Source organism: Haplochromis burtoni, unplaced genomic scaffold, assembly GCF_018398535.1.
Source record: "Haplochromis burtoni strain Fernald_Lab_line unplaced genomic scaffold, NCSU_Asbu1 Contig_18, whole genome shotgun sequence".
Taxonomy (NCBI): Eukaryota; Metazoa; Chordata; class Actinopteri; order Cichliformes; family Cichlidae; genus Haplochromis; species Haplochromis burtoni.
Window position 1 is genome coordinate 4,054,791 of NW_024582379.1, and position 21,051 is coordinate 4,075,841.

Below are 21,051 nucleotides of genomic sequence, written 5' to 3' on the forward strand. Positions count from 1 at the left end.
TTTGCTTTATAGACTGTATTTCCATGTGTGTTATTTTGTATTGTTGTTGTATGTTATTTTTCCATTTACTTTATCTTCATGAACCAGTTCTTAACTGTTGGAGGTTCAGTTTTGAGACGACTGTGATTCCTGTCGGTCCCCTCTGGCATTTGACCCCGAATTGCAACGTTTGGATCTTTTACGAAATCCTGAGTAACTCTTCAGTTTTGGAAGAATTATGCTCAGAGAGGGAAGAGCAAAAGCAATTATGTAAAAGAAATGTTTATTTCCATAATTAACACATACAGTACAGTATCTTTACCAACATAAAAAGTGCAATATGCATTCAAACTACAGCAATGTACAGTACAAAAATTACTGCATACTTAAATATAAAAAGAAAATGGTTACCAAACCATGAAGTAACCTACTGTGATCGCTGTCACGTCAGTGTGACAAAAGCTTCAGAACTCATTAATGATATGAGTGTAAAAGCTTAACAGCTATGAGCCCGGTGACTCCAACGAGTCTCTTTTGTTTCTCCCAAAAGGTGCAAAACAGATGTGACAGCATTTAAATATGTACGTGATTGACGTTATGATTCACATGTTTTATACAGCTTCAACGGCATTTCCTATTTAAGACAGCCAAAATTTAAAAACTTAAAAACTTAAAAAAAAAAAAAAAAAAAAAAAAAACACCAACAAAAACACTTTGGTCTTTCACATGGGGAAAAAAAAAATAGTAAAAAAAAAAAAATGTGAGCTAAAAATGTTGGCAACCCTTAAATAATTTTAAGGTAAAGAATGTAATGTTTTCTGTTGTTTTGTCAAGAATGTTCAGCTAACTTTAGCTGTCATAAACCCCCAGTTTCTGTCACGCTTTATGATTTTCAGCCATGTAGTGTGACTCCACACTCCGCTTTCCCAAGAACAGTGAACATTGTAGGGAATGATGAGGTCAATAACATTACTCCAATGTTATTTTGGAAGATAGCTTGTTGTGTACCAGTATTCACTCAATAAAAAAGCAGTGCAAAGGAACAACAAACTCAGAAATGTTTCTGTTTGTTGAGAACAGTGAGCGTGCCTCTGGCAAAAAGTTACCTCTCCTCTCTACTCTCATCCCATTCACTCACTCAGGGACTAACACATAGTAAATGCATTAAAATGGATTTAAAAACCAAACTGATTTCCTCACTTTAACTAGACATCAGCAACTGAACTGACTTGAACTCTTGCTTGGCGTTCATGTGCGCAAAAGCTCCATGAACACAACATGAGGTAACCATTAATTTTACAACCCGCTAGCATCTTAAACATAAACCGTGTGGTAAACAACTATGTTTATTCAACAGTTTGCTTTATGTGAAGCTCTTTGAGGGAATCAAGTTCATCAATGTAGGCTACCACTTTGTACCCGACAGATAAAAATAAGATAAGTGCCAGTGGACACCAAATTAAAGGTTACAGATCACTGTACCGTCTCGTTCTGCGGACGAACACACAGCTCTGTGCCTCTGGTCTCGTAGGTAAGGCACTTGTTTGTCCATAAATCAAACAACTTAGAGGTGAACTGATGGCTTTACACACTTCTCAGATACAGCAATATGACTTTCATCACTGTGAACAGCAGTTTGAGAAACAATGTGGCAAAGGAGAGCATACACTCCTTATAACAACAGTTGGCTTTCTTTTTATTTTCTCAGACTCGACCCTTTCCCGTTTCCAGAATCTGTACAACCTTCTTCAGCCCCGCAGGGTGACAGAAGAGGGGATGAGTGGACCGTACACAGCCTCCACTTGATTTGTCAGCTTCTAGGTTCACCTGGTCGTGCCCTCTCTGGAGTGTGCAAGTCCTTGCGGGGCCAGGATAGCGCAGAGGTGGTTGGGGAGTCCCAGTCCAAGCTGGGGTCTGGCTCTGGCGACAGTGAGAGGAGCAGGAGTGTTCCTGCATCTGAGGAGCAGACTGAACACAGGTCCTCGGAGGACAGGTTGAGGCTGCCCAACTTGGCCAGCGAGTTGGACCGCTTCAGCCTCGAGGGCACAGTAAGGCCTGCTAGCCGCATGCGGGTCTCGATCTCCTGTGCCCTCTGGCGTACGAGGCCAGGCTTCCCCCTCACGCTCCTCAGGCTGTCGCTGCTGGAGCTGCGTGTCAAGGTGGAGCCGTGAGGCGAGGAGGTGGGTGTAAGCAGCCCAGACCCCACCACCCCCAACAAGGCTTCATTGGTCAGTGGCACGACCAGTGGCTCTAACCGCACTTGGCATGGCGTTGAAGATTTAACGAAGTCGCTGGAGAACTCCTCGTCCTCCTCAGTGTGAAAGGGACTCTTTTGGGACATTTGGCATCCGTGCAAAGGCTTCAGAGAGTTCAGGCTTTCCTGAGATAAACCCGCAAGTCTCTCTAGTCTCTCTGCACGGCGGCGGACCAACCCAGATTGTCGCAGCTGTAAAAGGGTCTCCTGTTGTTGGCCAAGGTAGCAAGCCACTGCAGGCTTGTCTTCCTCAGAATCGATTTTCATCAGCTCAGGGAGAGCCTCTGAGGCACTAGCAGACTGACTCTCATCAAGCTCAGTCTTTACTTCAGAGAACTCCCCATTATGCTCAGGCTCTACTAACTGCAGTGATTCTCCAAGCCGTTCCTCTCTTTCAAGTGGAGCCTTGGTTGGGGAGGCAGCACAGTTGGCACAGTCACACAGAGGCCCACAGGGGCACCGCAGTCCCACTGAGGATCTGAGGCCTTCAGATGAGGTATGGGACTGTAGGAATGAAGCACTTGGGACTTCGGGAGGAGTCAGGTTAAGGCAACGCTTAGAAGCCAAGTTTGGAGAATCTCGTTTCAGATAAGACTTGGTCTGATCACACCAAGGCAGTGGCGTAGAAGCATCGGCTGGAAGAAGGATGGAGGAAGCTTTTTTCTAAATAAAGACAGCGCAGAAAAACAAATGCAACAATCAACAGTTATTTATGCAAATATTTAGCATTTTGAGTCTGAAATATGGGCTAAACTTCAATTTTCAAACTTACATTGTAGTTGCATGGAGTGCTGAAATGGTTGTTATTGTTGGAATTTTCATTGAGACTTGCCAGGTCCATCCCATTACCCTCTACTTCGACATCTTGCGTTTCACCACCGCCTTCATCATCTGGCTGCATTAATACCTCCATCTCTGCCTCCTCCTTTTGCACGTCCTCCTCATCCTCCTCCTCCACTGTGCTGAACTCCAGCCTCAGACGCAGCTCCTCAAGGGGCTCCGGACCGCGACTGCAGGTCTGGGCCGCAGTCCCCTCTGCCGTCGGCCCAAAGTGGGGGAGCGGCAAGCCCTCACGGCCATCAAAGGCCTCGTCATCCAGCAGAGCATCCCTTTCCACATCCTCAATTTCTATAAAGACCTTCTCCATGCCGAGAAGGGGAGGGCCGCGCACAGGTGTTGATGGTTCACTGTCCAGCGCAGAGTCAGAGAGACGGCGGAAGTAATAGTTGTTGTAGGCTGGGTCGTTCTCCAGGGGAACAGTCCTGCATGGGGAGGGGCACGCTGCACCTTTATCAGATAGTGCTTCCTCACAGCAGGGAGACATTCCTGGATCTGGAGTCAGGATGCCTCCCTCCTCTCCTCTGCAGCACTGAGCCATTCCCTGCTGTCCCTCGGCCATCTCACAGTCTCCGTCTGGATGCCAGAGCTTGTTGTGCCGTTGTTTACTGAAAACAGAGAGAGACCAAACACAAGTTTAAAAAAAAGCTTAAAGAGTTCACCTACAATTTATGCATAGATCAATCGAGGGATTATACCTGGCATCCAAAATGCCTTCGTATTCTGCCAGCTGTCTCATGAAAGCTGGGTTGGGTCGCGTGATGCTCCTCTTTTGCTTGACAAAGTTATAAGCTTTCTCTAGCGACCAGCCGTACTCCTTCATGGCATAAGCGATGACGGTGGAGGCAGACCGACTGACACCCATCTTGCAGTGAACGAGACACTTGGAGCGGTTCTTTCTGTGGGAAGGAATACATGCACATTTTTATAAAACACACATAAACATCAATTAGCAATGAAAATAACCAAATAAACTACAAACTTTCCTGTTCCACATTTGCCTTCGTCTCATCTGAAAAACTGTTGAGGTTGGATAGTAGATTAAAAACAAAAGAGGCATCTGAGGACTAATTTCCTTAATAAGTAAACCAGACTCATTCTATTACTCGATTCAGCTGTTTTGTGAAAGGGATGATCAAAGTAAAACAGAAAATGCTGAAACGGTTTTACACTTATTAAGCAATATTTTGGAACACACACGTGATAAAATAATCATGTGAGGTTTGTTTTCTCAATTGTTTACTTTGTTCTCTCCTTGCTGCTCCTTCTCTCACTCCCAAAATCTCTCTTTTTCCACTTGTGGCCTCAGCTTATGGACTTGAGCACCTCCTCAACACTTAAACTGGTGGATCCCTTTATTTCCCCACTGTGTGAACTTTACCAAAGCAAATTTTGTGTTAATCAGCACTTCAAGAACCTGCCTGGCTGGTTCAAGTGTTGTCAGAAAATATGATCCCCAAAGCAGGAAGTTAAGCTGGAATTCAGTTTTTCTGCTACATAATAGATTTGTTACCTAAACCTGTTCAACTTCTTTTTAACACAAATATCTAAACATTCAATCACATGGGAACACCTCAATGGCTTTTAGTCATTTAGACACGGTCATGACAACCTGCTGAAGTTTAAACTGAGCATCAGAATTGGGGAGAAAGGCAGTTTAAGTGAACATGGCATGGTTGTTTGTGCCAGACAGGCTTGTGGTGGTGGTGCAATAGTATGAAGGATATTTGCTACCAGCCAAACACTAAACTCCACAGCCTACCTGAGTATTACATAAAACAGTGGGGCCATCTTATGACAGCTGCTTCCAGCAGGATAATCCAAGAGAACACCTTTGGGCTGTGGTGGAACAGGGGATTCGCATCATCTGCTGCGTGATGCTATCATGTCAATATGGACCAAAATCTGAGGAATGTTTCCTTGTTGAATTTACGGCATAAAGAATTTTAGGCAGTTCTGACTGCAAAAGGGGGTCTGACCTAGTATTAGCAAGGTGTGCCTAATGAATGAGTAAGTGTATGTACTACAACCTTGAAGTTACCAAGTGGGGTCATTTATGACCTCAGCTGTATATTTATATGTACTAATGTGTTACTTCACTAAAATACTAGCTTTGTTGACAGTAAGTCTCTAGTGACGATGACATACAGATAGTTATATCATCAACATGTTTTCTGTTCCACTCAGGACTCACTTTGCTTTAACAATGAAGTTATATGTGTCGTTCCAGTGAGCAAGCAGGTCGGTGGCCTCTTCATCGTAGACGCGTATGTTGTGATAACTGAATGTGCCTGGAAAGAAGTTGTCTATTTCTCGGGTTACATTGAGTATATAGGCCACCCTGGGGAGGAAAGATAACATGAACTCATCAACAGCATTCTTTCTTGCTCAAATCATAATGAAAATATGTTTTTTTTATGTGGATATCTGAGCTTCTCTATTATCTAAAATAAATCACCCTGACTCTTGCAGCTCCTCCAAATTAGATGCATTCCATTCAGAGCCCTAAAAAACAAAATGAGAGAAAATAATGTTTAGACTGGGTATATTTTCAAATCTTCGGGAGACTGTTCTTTCTCCAAAACAATGATTTTAAAGGCAAGATTACTTTAACACTAATGTTCCTTTGGGGTAGAACAGAAAAGGAATCATTTTATCTCAGCTACTCGCAGGAAACAACAGATGTAGCAAATGTTTCTGTCAATGTAAGAGAGAGCATTAGTTTTCCCACCAGGTAGACATGGTCAAAGATGAGGGTGGCTTTGTCCATCTGACCCAGGATCAACAGCATCTCATTATCAATGAACTCTTTGTATTCCTTAAGGTTGCAGTTCATGTGTTGCTCCAACTCTGTACGGATCTGAACAAAAAACACACAGCATGATTTATGTGTGAAGGGCAATAAACACACATTTAAGTGATCTCTTTTAACAAGTTAGGCCATTGATTTTTATTTCATCAAGTGACCTACCAAAACAAACGACAGGGGCTATTCAAAACATCTTTTATCTTGCAAGCTAGACAGTCAAAAATTGACATTAAGAAATGGCAGTTAAAGCAATAACATGGAGGTACTGACAACATCTTAAAGACTATTAATACTTTCAGATACAACTGCCCATCTGCTGGGTGAAACCTAAGCAGAATATTGACCTTCATATAACTGCAAAGGAGCTGCAGGAAGGTTTAGCTGACACAAGTGGCACTGCACCTCTCCACTCTGCAGCACTGATGCAGAAACAGGATCTACATCTAAAAAGGAAATCCTACCTGCAACCTCATCACAGAAGACTAAAGCATTGCGCTTGGGTAAGCCCAATTCACTGCATCCGTTTCTTGATGAAGAGACTACAGTGACCAAATTTAAGTAAAAAACAAATCCAATCTAGAGCTCAACAAGCACAGAGTGTATGGAGTGGCATTCAGAGTTTCCTAAACAGAAACTCTGCAGGGAGACTTTATGCTATATGGTAAAAAGTGAATAAAATCCTAAATCAAGAATAGAAAAGATAAATGGTGTAAAGAGGGGTTAGTAACAACTTGGTAGGATAGACAAATGCTATAATTTAAGTTAATGAGAAAAAAGTAGGATGCATGTTTAGGTGTTTGCTTAGTAGTTCTTTTCACTTCCAAAGCAAGAAATTTGCACAGGCGTGCCCAAGTATTTCCATAAATAATGATAAATCTTTAAAGAATAAAATTTAAAGGAAGCCTTTCAAAACTAAACCACATGAAATGGAAAGTAAATGACTTTTTTTTTTTTTTTTAAACCTGTTTGGAGGTGACGTTCTCAAGGTCCTGGCACGTCATGATGCTTCTGAGTTTTGCTTTAATAAGGCACTCTGTCCTCTCTCTCTCTGAAGGCCTGCAAAAGATGATGTCTCATGAAACTCTCAGCACTTGTTAAAGACAGCTGCTCCAAAAGAATCTGAACCCATTTCAACAAAATTTAAGTTGGACCGCGTTTACTGACTTGTCGACAAACATGGTGGGCGAGTCTGGTCGTGTGGTCTCCAAGTCCTTCATGGCGTTCCACTCGTTGATGCAGCTCTGGTCTGAAGCAATGCAGCTCTCATAGTAGCCAATCCAGGTAAGAGCCATTCCTCCAGGGAAATAGTTATACCTGCGTGAAACCTCACATGCTTTGTGCAGAACCTGCAGGGCTGACCTAGATGGTTGTTGAATAGGAAAATAAAGAATTGATAGTTTGATTCTCTTTAATGATGAAAAAAATAATAATAAAATAAAATCACATGATTGTGTTGTTTACAGTTTGGCCTTGTGCACTTTTGTGCACATATGTCTTTATGCCAGTAGGTGGCATATTGAGCACTGCCTCAGCCTGCACCATTGCAGCAGAGTCTGTCTATTAGGGGATTTATTGTTGTGTGCCATGAAAGTCAACTGTAGCAGCCAGCCACTGTGACTCCGGGGGTTGATCATTACTCACCACATAGCCTGCACTGACACGGGTTTGAAGACATGAGTCCGACCTGCCGTGTTCACAGTAAAACCCCTGAGGAGCAAATAAAACAGATGGTTACTATGTGTTCATCTAAAGTGTCAGGGATGGATGCAAAAAAAAAAAAAAGCAGCACGATAATGCTCCAGCTGTGGCCTCTGTCCTTAAAACAAGGGTCATAAAGAAAGAATTTAAAAAATAAAATAAAAACCAAACTCACCCATCTCCATCCAAGTGGATCTTTGTATCGCTCCACAGAGGTAGCACCATGCCTATCGAGCAGCTTTTACTGGAAAAGTAGAATAAAAAAGGCAAAAAGGGGGAATGAAAGAACAATGTTTACATAGACTTTTAATTCAGTTGTTACAAGAAATTTGTATTTTGTTTAAAACTACTAGCTTCACAGGTAACTCCATGCCTCCAACAGAGAAATAGTAACATTTAAATGTCAACTGTTTTAAGGTACAAAGGTTTGAGCTTGTGTGTGGCTAGAAACAAGGACATATTTTAAGCTTCAGTCAGAGTGGTGCAGGTGAGTGCTATCTACATTCACAAGTACATATTGTATAAAGTATTTCATCTGTCTTGTTCAGAATAAACACAAAGTCAATAAAAATATCAAGTCTTTAATGGAGCTTAGCCTTTAAGAATATTAAACTCTACATATTTTACCAGTCTTTGTTGGTGAAGTCGATTCCCAGAAGGATGTTCTCCTCTGTGTCTTGTCGCCCACTGGTGTACACCACCACCATGTACCGCACACGATCTGACCATGCACTCTCCAGCCGTACCGCCTGCACAAGACACAAACAGTGGAATTCAAAGTGTTCCATCCAGGTTATAAAATTTCAAAACACTAATTTAAGTATTTATACAAGAATTAAAATGTAAACATTGTGTTAACTGCCTTCACACAGGCAGAAAAGCTAATGCACAGGAGAAGCAAGAAAATTCTGGTAAACTGCTTTTCTGTCCAACAAAGTGTCGCACGCTTGATGCAACAGGGTAGCTGAGTTCTCAGGATGTGTGCGGGCACATAGGTGGTAAACATAAAGTGGGTAACACATACACCCCTATGCTATGGAAACATGTTGTAATGCTCTCCTGAGTATGTTCAAACCTGCCCTTGTGAGCTAATAATTACAGTGAGCAAATAAGCATCTGATTACACAATAAAATGCATTCTGGAGGGTTTGTTAGTCACTGGTCTCACTGTGTGTGTGTGTGTGTGTGTGTGTGTGTGTGTGTGTGTGTGTGTGTGTGTGTGTGTGTGTGTGTGTGTGTGTATTTCCATCTAGATGTATGAACAGATTTAAGCTGTCTCTTACCAGTTTGATTCTGTCCTCTGATCGAAGAATGTTTATCATCACCTGCAGGTGTTGAGGTAAGTCACCTGTTGAGGTGGTGACAGTTATTATAAATGTTCATCAGCATACACACATTTGTAGTTTGAAAACAATAAGGAGAATTAAGGAGAATAAAAAGCAAGCACAGTGGCTTATTAAATGCACTGCTGCAGGATACTGAAGGTAAGTGAAATTAGGCTGCTCCCTAGTGTTGAACATCAAGGCCAAAACTAATATCTGCTCCTGGAAAAACGAACAGATCACCTGCTCAGTGATTCTTAACAGCTGACAAAACGTGAACTGACAATGAAATTGCATGCACAAATTTATCTAACCACAACAACTCAAGAACTTGTCTTGGCTCCTTTTATATCACTGAGTGATCTATCTGCCAAGACATGTCAGTGGAGCTGGATAATAAAACAGGGCGTGAAGATGGACCAGCAGTTGATAGAGAGCCAGCTATTTTGAAATATGTCACAACAGGTCAGGAGAAACAAACTGACATCCTGACTGGTTTAACTTACAGATACTGGCATGAGACAAGGTAAAAGACTCTTTCTGGCAGTGTCATTTCATTTCTCTGCTCTGATTTTTGGGCCAGGCTTAAACTATATACATTATATTTAAAACCTACAAATAAAAAAAAAAAGAGGAGGATCAACACTATATTGAAGGTATTCTAAAGCTCCTCCACCAAGTTATTGCTTTCAGTACTAAAACATTACTCTGAATTTATTTGACAGACCCTGTTTATGCTTTGGGTTCATTCTTCATAGCTGTTAGAAATAAATCCTCAGAAAACTATTCACATGCTGTGGATCAAAGTCAAGTGAGTTCCTAACACTAACAGCTGCAAGTTACCAGTCATACTCAACACATAAATGCACTGTATTCATTGTTTTGTTAGTCTCGTTTAAACTAGTTCAACTTAAAGTCTTCACTTAAACCACTGAGCCTGGAGAGAAGTTAACAACAACCAAACAGCTCACTCATATGTAAAGTCAAACACGTCACAGCCACATAAATATTGTCTCCCAGATTGCAGAGCATTGTATTTTTAATGTCATGGTTATTTCCACAAAACTGGTTGATGAGACCAAAATATTTTATTCCCACAGAGCAGTTGTTCTTCTCATGCACGTTTTTGCATGAATCCCTCTCACTGTTCTGCACTTTTCGTTTCTTAAAGGCCAGAGTTACTGGGAAATTACACAAGTATTTCCATAGTAAAATGTGTTTGAGGACAAAGTAGGACCTTCAAATATGTGGGTTACCTGACAAAGTGGCTGGCAGCATAGACCAAGCTGCCAGTCGCAGCCAGCACTTGCCAAGTGACTTGGCAGTGCTTCAACTGTTGGCTAGTGTTAAAGACCCATAATGTCATTGGACTGACTCGTAAGCCTTATGTCTTTAAAGCTATAATTGTGTCTTTCAAAAGTGATTAAAGATACATGCAAGTTCAGTTCAACTTGTAACGAAACCTCTGACTTTAATCAATAGAAAATCAATTACAGATAAATCACTAGTTTAAGTTCAAACAGGCCTCACAGGAGTGTAACCATAAATGAGAGACTTAAAACAATTTGCATAATGGTTCTATTTCTACAATATCCAAATTCCAGTATTCTATTGCAATATAATGGTATTGTGGCATTAATTTACACAAAGAACCACAAACTCGGTTTCACATAAAAAATTAAACTTGAATAATTTTGTTTATCTTGCTTGAGCTAAAATGATGAAAAACTACCAAACAAAGTCACAAAAGGGAAATCTGAGTACAACTGTTTATAGTTACTAGGTAAAGTTAACACAAGCAAAGTAGTTCAAATGATAAGGCCCTCCTTTAATCGTCAGCAGAAGTTTTGTCCACAGTGCTAACATACGCTGGATTTAAGCACTAATCTGCCTAAGCTACACGTCTGGAACATGCTTATCAACGAGGCAGCCTCCATTCTCCACACCTCAGCCGCAAACATCTGCTGCAGTGTTAGGAAGTTTACCAGCTAACCTGGATGAGAAGTCTAATGAAGAGATTCACAAGCTCATGAGTTCAGTTTGGGTGAATGACGTGGGTATTGTAGTGTCTCACCTGCATGTTTGTGATGAGGATGTGCTTTCTGGCCCTGGTGACTGCTTCCCTGCTGCAGAAAGAGAGCAGCACCCTTCACCATGAAGAAGCTCTCACTCAGGCTGCAAACAAATGAGAGGAAAGTCAGGGGTTACACATCTTTAGAAAAGACACACTGTGTGTAAACCACAACTCAGCAGAGCAACAGCTCAGGTTGCTCTTTGGAAAACTCAACCAAACAGTGGGACACGAGATAAATGAATTTTTTATTTTTATTTTTTTAAAAACAGGATGCTTCTGTTCATCCAACAAGATGACAATAAATCCTGGTTGTCTGCTGAGGGCGAATTACCTCAACAGCTGAGTGGAAAAGCCCAGCTGCCATGTTACAGGCCCAGACGTCAGGTCTGCAGCCGCCATGAATCAAGCTTTGATCCTGAATGCTTATCTGTCTTTTTTCTGCTGCACTCAGATTTGACCTGTCAGGACTCCACTGTCTTGGTATAATGCAGCACAGGCCCAAATAACTGACCAAACTGCAGTTGTTTGTGGCGCTTAACCTCCACAAAGACCGAAAAGCAGCAATTACTACGTCACACCTGCTTGTAAAAATCCATGAGTTTTTCAGGTTAGGCTTAAGACGTGTCAACAGACGACACAAGTATGAAGGCGCAAAAATAAATAAATAAGTGAGGTGTTTCCTCCGGGCTGAATTCAATCATTCCATTTCACTGAAAAACAATGTCAACGCATTCATAAATCTACAGTACCTGGCAGCTGCATGGAACACATGCATCACGTATTCTGTGTGTGCACTCTGGCAAACCAGGACATCTTTGAAAAAACAAAATCCTAACATGTACTAAAGAAGTGCCTGCCTGAAAATACGGTCATCAGGAAATCACTGTTTTCAAGTTGTGTGAGCTTAGAAAGCAACACTGGCATCAGTTTATGATTATGAAAGAAAAGAAAAAATATTTTGCATCTCAAGTTTGCAGAAGTTTAATGAAAAGAATTGAGATGAAATCACACTTCCAGGGGAAACTGCCGATTACTGCAGTGGCTCCTAAGGTTGCCTCAGAGGAAAAACTCAAATATGAATTATTATCATAAATGTCCTCATCTGAATTAAATCAACTGCTGCACATTTTTATATCCAGCTCTGGAATTCCTCTCCCAAACAGCCCTCTCTGATCATACTTTCACAACCCACATACACAAGAGCAGGCCTGGCTCAAAACAGATGATTTTGTGGGAACAAAGGATTTCGTTTTGTACACCTCACAATAAACTCGGGCCGCCCCCAGCAGCACAGCAAAAAAGTTTCGGTGACAAAGTATGGGGGTGGACACCTCTCAACAAGAGCTTTTTGTCTCACTTTGGAGGATTTTTGTTTCACTGTGTTCTCTGCTTGGGATTTATTACGCTGTCAGGAAGGTCTACTGTCAGGGAACGACTATATGTGCCAAAAGTGGCAATACCAAGAGCCAGAGCAGAGCAACAGCCCCATTATTGCTCAGCAATTTGCACAAAATCCATGCTGCCTTCATTTTCTAAGTTGTAATCCAACTGTAAGTTCACTGATCTTAACCTGTGATACTAGATAACTTCTAGCAAAAAAAACAAAAACCAAAAGTGCACTCTGGTGAAACTTGAGAATCTGTGAAACTTGTCCTCGTGTAAAATCAAGAGCTGTCCCGCAGCTTCACGATCACACTCAGACATCCTAATTGAACCTACTGTCTCTTACCCTGCAGCACCCTGCTATCAGCTTCTCCACAAACACTATGGCTAAAAATACATCTGGTATCAAAGCAAAACAAAAACAACAAAAGACTATGAAAGAAAAGCTCGCCAGATAGCCAAAATGATTCAGCTAGAATGTGGAGTGCTGTACCCATACCTTATTTACATCATAGTGAAAAGATCACAGTGAAAAAGTCACAAGAGCACAGCTACTAACAGAATGATGGTGAATCCAAGATTTTGGAATCGCATAACTCCTTTTAACTGATGTTCATTATCTCATATCAGCAGGAAAGGTCCTAAAACCAACTTAGTCTGTTGACCTGAAAAGACGCCACGGCATCTGTTAGAATAGAATCCAGCCAATCTTCAACAACTTATACTGACAGATTTTATTAAAAGTTAGAATATACCAAGTTGTTTAAAAATCTAACCACTATCATATCAATGAAGGATTTCATTCTTAGCTGTTTAAATCCCATTTAGAAGTTAAACTTAACTTACATGCGGTTTATCTCACTCTGGGTCAACACTGCATTCTTCACAAAATAAGGTAGCATCTTCATCATGGCCTCCTCAATGGCTTCTACAACCAGATACATCCTGTTAACCCGAACCAGACACACACGTCTCCTGCACGAGGTAACCCCTCTTGGTCAGCCTCCAGAAACAGCGAAGGAGCAAAGCAAGAGAAGAATGGTGGCTACAGCACTCTTGAGTGACAGACTGACTGACAGCCTGTACTCATCTGCGCTGCTCAGTAGAGAAGTGCCGCCTGTTCAGATGCCACTCCCTCCGTTTCACCTCCTCCTCCTCCCTCATGTGAGCGTCTCTTTGTGCAAGTCAGCCTTCTTCCTGCAGGGACATAGTGCAGCCTCCACCCGTTGCCTCAGGCTCACACAACCAGTCTCCCTCGTCTCCCAGTCTGTCCTGTCTCTATCACACACTTTTGCAGTGTTACACTGAGCTCTGTTACAATTAAGATATTCCAGTATCACTCAAAGTGCAGATCTCCAGTATGAAATCTGTGTCAGCTGAGAATGACAAAGTTAAAGAGAGGTGGTTTCTTCCTTAGCTAATGCAGAACATTTATCTCCAGAATGTTGTGTTGCTAAAACCATGTCTGCAAAACGACGGAAAAGCAGGGGAAAAGCAAAACCACTTGAAAGACAAAAAAGCAGACTGAGGAATTTTGGCTTGAAACTCCCTAATGGGATGTCTCCATGCCACATTATAGGTCAACAGAATCCAAGGTAGTTCCTCCAGGCTGCTTGACACATGGGCCAAGCATGGCTGGATAGGACAGTAAGAACTGGCAACGACCCAAAACTCCTAAATCTCATTATACGCAGGCTTATAAGGGAGGGATTATCTTGGCTCTTTCCTTAAAGTGGCCAGTGCTGGTTCTCACTCATTCACATGAACCACAAACAAACAACATTGTGTTATATTGTTGGAGATTACAAGAGGTGAAAACAAGCATATCTTCTATTTCTAATATGTCAGCAAGGACTATTGCTTTTAAATGCAGGTAAAGAAGGAAAATATGGAACTGAAATTAAATACAATGAGGCCATTATAGTTCACAACAATTGGTGAAACGTGCAGCCACATGGTAGCCTAGGCTATAACTTTCCTTTGCACTTTCTCTTTCTCACCAAGCATTTAACCCCCCACACGTATACAATGAAGCGGCACTACTGTGTTAATCTGAGAAGATTGGCTAACAGACACTAACAATAGCTCTGCGACACGGATAACAAGATAGCCCTCCTTTTCTCCTCAACAATGGGACATCGTCTGTAACACCCGTGGTTACTAGCAGGTGCTGTACTCTACAAACTGCTCTGTGGCAGTCCAGGTGAAACCCTAAACAGCTTGATGTGCCAGGTGGAGGAAGCAGAAGCGTAGACCTGAACATAGGAACTTATTCTGCATTTAAGGTCAAGCTTTAGAAGCAACAGGTAGGAATAAAGGCATGTCATTTAATTAAGGTGTAGGCTGTTCCTATAAAAGTGTCCAGGTGGACCTGAATGGGGCCAAGCAGGACCAGATGTCTGCTAAAGCACTGCTCTGAGTCACCAGGTGAGCTGCTATGTTAGAAAGGTACTCTGGACTAGACTGAGCACTCACAAAGAGGCTACACAGAGGCTGTAACCAGGCGGGTTTATCCACGGTCTTAGAGTGTTTTGCACACAGCAGCACAATAAGGGGAAAAAAGCCTCCTCTCGGGGCTGTCAGTTGCATAATGCTGCCATTTTTCTCACTGACACCACTGAAAGCAGTAAAGAGAGGGAGGGGCCAGACATGGAGGAACAGACCTCCTCAAGTATCTGTGGAGTTTTGAAGGGCCTGAACAGGAAACGAATAACGTCATCGTGTTACAGAGAAAAATAGACCCGGATCTAGTGATTCTACTGTAGTTTGTTCTGCCAAAAAAAAAAAAAAAGAGTAAAAGTATTTACTTTCTGGACAATAAAAGTACAAGTATACTAGTGCCTGTGGACAACCTCATCTACCAGTCCTTCATCTCACTATCTGCGCTGTGCTTTCTTTCTCTAACGCACACATTAACACACATTTTTTGTCCGATTCTGTGTCTTGCCCACCTCTGCTGTGTACAAGGTGGTAAAATGAAATCATTCCTTGGTTTAGCGCCATAGACACCTGCATGATGTTTATGTTGGCCCAAATCAACCCCTCCAATTCGTCATCATTATCGAGGTGGGCCAGGAACAGCGAGCACAAATACTCCCAGTTGGCAGATGCACAGCTGTCAATTAACAGATGCAACTACATATCTACCGCAGAAGATAAGCAGTCTTATCTGAAGAGAAATGTGCCTGTCAAGTAAAAGACAACTTATTACGCCTTACTATAAACATGAATTTACTGGCATTTTAACCACAGAATGTTATCTTACAGACTCCTCAAAAAATGAAAGAAATCTTGAGGCATGCCAGCACTCGCATCACACATAGATCATTCCCTCACACATGCATTGCTTGGGGACACAGCACAGAAGATTGCATAACTCCAAAAGAAACTAAGCTCTTAAAATGATGAATGTGCACACATCATCCAAAGTGAATAATAAGAAATCAGGGAATCAAGTTTATGAGAACAAAGAACTTTCAACAGGAGAAAAGAGAAATCTGTCAATATTAGTGACACACAAAGACCGGCTTTCTCTGTTTCACCATCTTGACAAGTTTATTTTGTACATGGGACTAAGCTGTTACAAAAGTTATTGTATTGATTTGTTGTGAAATAAAAAGTCTGCCTGTGCTTTGAGATTCAGTTTGGCCGAGTTCATTTTTCAAAATACAGCGGTTACAGTCATTGCATTTAATGTTTTAAACCTTCACATCTTGCACAGTTATTGGAAGAAAACTTTTTTTAAAAATTGCTTCATGTTTTCTCTGTCAAAAATATTTACACATCTACATCAACATAAACTCAAAGAGCCTAAAACAGTGCATTTGCATTAATGTTACAAAAAGAATAAAATAACACACGATAAAGGGACAATTACTCTATTTTGAAAAAACACACCTCTTTCTCTCTCTCAAGCTGCCCCAGGGACTCAGAAGAAACTTTTGGAAGAAAACTGAGTTTATTACTGAACACAGCTGAGTCATAGAACTTGTAATGCATGAATCCCTTATCCAAAGATAACAAACCAAACATATTCAGCTTGGGAGTATTCACAAATTTGAATGCTCAAAACACAAGTTACTAGAGCCAAGTGGTTTCTTGAAATCATTGACTGTTCTAAAAATGCACTCTTGTTCTTGTTATAAGATCAGGAACACAAAGGGAAACCCACTTCAGACTGAAAAGAACAGATTACAACAATTATGGCTGCTGTACATTATACTCATGTCAGATTTCTCATATTCCTACATAATATAAACACATAATATATATGATGCATTATTAGATACACCTGACATAGTTACTATGACCTGTAAAAGTTTAAACTGAGCATCAAAATGGAAAGAAAGCAGGCTGGTCAGAGTATTTCAGAAACTGCTGATCTACTGGGATTTTCCCACGCAGCCATCTTTAGGGTTTACCAGTGAGCGACAGCTGTCTGAGCAAAAATGCCTTGTTTATGCCAGAGTAGAATGGCGAGTCTGCTTTGATACAACAGAAAAGAAGAGCAACTAAAAAAAGCGCTTGCTGCAACCAAAGTATGTAGAAGAACATCTCCAAATGCACAACACGTTGAACGTTGAAGCAGATAAGCAACAGCAGCAGACGACTACACCAGATGCCATTTCTGGCAGCTAAGAACAAGAAACTGAATCTACAGGCTCACCAAAATTAGACCTCAATTTTGGTAGTGCAATCTTTAAGCACTTTGGTCTCCTTAGTCCACTGAGCATTGTTTAAATGCCACAGCCTACCTGAGTATGGATGCTGACCATGTCCATCCCTTTGTGACCACACTGTTCCCATCTTCTGATGGCTGCTTCCATCAGAATAACACACCATGTCATGAAGCTCAAAAAGTCTCAAACTGGTTTCTTTAAAATGACAAGGAGTTCACTGTGCTCAAATGGCTTACAGTGTCACTAGATCTTAATCCAACTGAGCACCTTTGAGATGTGGTGGAACAGGAAATTCACATCATGACTGTGCCAACAATTCATCATCAACTGTGTGATGATACCAGTGTGGACCAAAGTCTCTGAGGAATGTTTTCAGCACCTTGCTGAATCTGTGCCACGTAGAATTAAGACAGTTCTCCAACCTGGTACTGGCAACTAACAAAGTGGCTACTGAGTGTACCTGACACATCCATCCGAACAGACTAGAGAGTCAGTAAGCATTTTTTTTTTTTATCTACACTCATTAAACACTGCTTAATAATTTGCTTGCTGTCAAATACTTTAAAAAAAAAAAAATGCTGATATTGTGTGTTTTTAATAAGTAAAAAGATCAAATCCTAAATGTTAAGTTTTTTTTTCAATCTATGCCACACACACACACACACACACACACACACACACACACACACACACACAGTTAAAAGGCAAAAAAGAGAAGCTGTGGGAACGCCAAGTGACTCAGATAATGGCGCGCAGTCCAAGAACACGTTGATCGGTCTAAGTGCTGATAAATAAACAGACATAATTGTCAACATATTACATGATAGACTACTAGGAACAGCATGCTTTTTTTTGTTTGGGTTTTTGTTTTTTTACAGTTGGCTTTTAAGAACTGTAGACTTTAATCAGACACACACCCACACGCTTTTTATGACTCTGACAATCAGGTGTGCTCATTCACCGATAGCGCCTTGTTTGCCAATATTCCAGGTTTTACTAAATGACTCAAAGGCAGATGCAGACAGTCAGTTGATAACACCTGTGTGGTACCATATCACAGAAAGCTTAAGCTAAATTTGAAGTAAACTTACCTCAGATTTACTCGCCGTTCATCTTCACTCCCAAAATCCTGCAACAGAGATAACAGAAAAGATTTATACCATACTGAAATCATTTCAACTGCACTGTTACTGCTATAGCAGAACTATAGTCTTGTCTGTATTTTACTAAGCACAAACTCTGATAAATGTATGCAAAAAAACAAGCAGCAATGGAGGTGCTATACATTCAGCATCTACATTTTGGAAGATGAACATACAGAGATACTAAATTTTGATAGAAAGCATACTTTCTAGGGTTACCACCACTACAGCTACTCATGTGATCAAATGATCTGTAAGAAAGCTGTACAACTTCAAACACCTATTCTTAACCGTATCAACAATGGCTCACCACAGCAGGATTGTAGGGATGCTAGGGTAGAGTTTGATTGAAAACATGACTCTGAAGTAAATGCCAGGGTAGTCAAGGTACATGTTTTACCTTCATTTTAAAGGCAGCCACACCACCAAGAGAAGCTTACAAGGTAAGAGTAGATAAGACTCTGAAGTTCATCAATATTTTGAAAGATGTTGTTCCAAAGACGATTTTTCTTGTCACAGTGAAGGTGCATTAAAGTACTGGCAATGGGACTCAGTTGATGCTGAATGTAACAAACATTCAGCTAAAAGGAAAAATAAAAATGAGGAGTACCATTCGTAGGGAGGACGGAAGGAAATCATTTTGCACGGGCTTCCACAAAGTAATGCACAGCGAGCTGAGTGTCTTTATTATTGTGCATAAGCATGAAAATAACCTCACACATTAGCTGCCTCATGCCTTCATACCAGTATCTCCTGCCTCCCTGTTTACCTCAGTTCTCCTTCCTCCCCTTCCTACAGTAGTCCTTCTCCACCCCACCCACCCCTCATGAGCAGATGACATCATAGCTGCAGCAGATTTCTGCCAGCTTTATCTGTCACACCTAAACAGCCGTCAGGCAACAATGACATACAGGACAGGACCAAAAAAAAAAAATCCCCTTTAGAAAAAGGAGACAATCTACTTGCACTAAATAACGTGTCACCATATTTATGAGTACAAAATAAGGTAGAAATAAGAAGTATTTCAGCCTATCCTTACCTAACACAGCTCACACACTTCTGGTTGTAAATAAAGCCAGCTATAGATAGTAATTCTAGTTTCTGTTACAGGCAGAGAGCAGCACAAGGTAAGCTTCTCTGCCTATAGCTGGTAGTTAGCGCCCCCATCTGGTAACGAATAACTACTTAAATAGCAAAGGGAACTTATTTTGAATGGCTTAAACCATTACTTCTTCTCAGTGAAAGTATGCAGAAAACTCAAACCGTGACTATCTACTGTTACAGTTAAGTATTAACAATTTCAGTTGTCGTCGTATGTGTCTGTTTGCCAGGAATATGGTATTTTCCCATGCTTAATCGCACGACCAACGACACAGCACGATGGAAATTAGAATAGCGATAATCTGTGTGTAACTGTTTCCAATTTGATTTCTGTAATAGGTATTTTATGGTCAAGTCCGCCGAGTCAAAACATCCACACAGCTTTAGTGTCAGTAAATTAATGCAAATATAGCAGCAGTGCATTAAGCTCCCTGACAGTGCTGTGTGCTTGATATATTTAAGAAAAACGTTCATTTTTAATGTCAGCCACTCACATCATAAACAGCTAACGTTAATGTTAGCCACAGCTCTTATCATTTATGAGGCACTTGTCAAACTAAGCTAACGTTAGCTCTTTAAAATGGACACCTGGCCAATTGAACAGGTGTGGCGTTTCTTTAATATTATTAAATAACAAAAAAAGATTTCACAGACTAATTGGAATAAGCGATAGTCAGCTACAACTCTCTGTAACGAAAACGTTTGCTAGCTACCATGAGCTAACAGCCTAGCATAACTAACTAGCTAATTCAGTCTCAATCAGCAGGCCTTCCTCTGGCAGCATCTCCCTCATCCTCACTCTGACACCACCACAACGGAGCATTGAAGCTTTGCTTCACTCGGCACCAAACTCACCTCCCCCGCGGTCGTAGTTGCTGTGCTGGCGGTGGAAGCGGCGCTCGGGGTCGGGGACCGCTGCAGAGTAACCAACGCCATGGCTGGGAGCTGAGGATGATGATGCACCGGCCGGCCGCTCTGGCCTGGTGAGCTGCAGCTAGCTGCTGGGCTAACGATACATACAGCTGACAGAGAGACTGATGATTGGAGGGAACCGAGCCGAGTTATCCTTTCAGGCAGGGCCCCCGGTGAAGGAAGTTATGCCTTCAATCCATCCCGGCGAGATTTCTTTTGTAATTATGTAGTCATAATATAACTGCTAAACCTATGAATAATAGTGACATCACGGCAACTGACATGTACAGCAGCCTGTTTGTATGCGACCTTTAAACGAGGCAATTCAGGTTTACATAACAGGCTATTTACAACAGGATCGAAAACACAAACAAGGCTATGTAAAAGCACACTCGTGGGTAGGAACAAAATGTAAAAATCGCGAAATAAATAAATATTCAAAAAGCTTTACAGATATACTAAAAATAAGCAATGTCTGAAATATGTTTTTACTATTTTGTTCAGAAGTAGGCGTGACTTGACTCATAATAATGTGCAAAATGCGACCCAAAGTACAATAACAATTTCAATATCATTATTATTGTTGTTATTGCTGTTCTGACTGCTTTTATAATAATGAATCAATATAATGGCATATCTGAATATAGTTAAAGTGTTGCTTCTGCGTGTGTGTGTGTCCCCGTCAATCTGTGTTGAGGTGTGGCTTCATGAGACAGGAATGGCAATTTTATTTTTATTGCTGATTATTAACGTATCCTTTTTGCTTTACACCAGGTAATGTATTTCTGACTGTCGGTGGATTATTCTGATACTGATGGATATGCAGAACAGGACAGAACTTGCCACAGAATCTGCCCCCCC

The 21,051-nt window shown here is 41.3% G+C and overlaps 1 protein-coding gene across 2 annotated transcripts; it reads right to left on the bottom strand.

Moving 5' to 3' along the window:
- Nucleotides 1-245: 245 nt before the first annotated feature.
- ssh1a (slingshot protein phosphatase 1a) lies at nt 246-20,610 on the bottom strand. 2 transcript variants are annotated; one of them, XM_005916349.3, is made up of 15 exons: nt 20,134-20,610; nt 18,127-18,164; nt 10,974-11,074; nt 8,861-8,925; nt 8,205-8,326; nt 7,753-7,821; nt 7,521-7,586; nt 7,044-7,238; nt 6,842-6,935; nt 5,802-5,930; nt 5,529-5,575; nt 5,265-5,411; nt 3,769-3,969; nt 3,006-3,678; nt 246-2,896 (listed from the first exon to the last, which is right to left on the bottom strand). In XM_005916349.3, exons 1-15 carry the CDS (start codon nt 20,212-20,214, stop codon nt 1,790-1,792), a joined length of 3,135 nt encoding a protein of 1,044 aa, XP_005916411.1. In that variant the 5' UTR covers nt 20,215-20,610; the 3' UTR covers nt 246-1,789. The 2 variants fall into 2 exon arrangements, with proteins under 2 accessions (XP_005916411.1, XP_005916412.1); XM_005916350.3 differs by lacking the exons at nt 18,127-18,164; nt 20,134-20,610 and adding an exon at nt 13,203-18,120.
- Between the last annotated feature and the right edge of the window lie 441 nt (nt 20,611-21,051).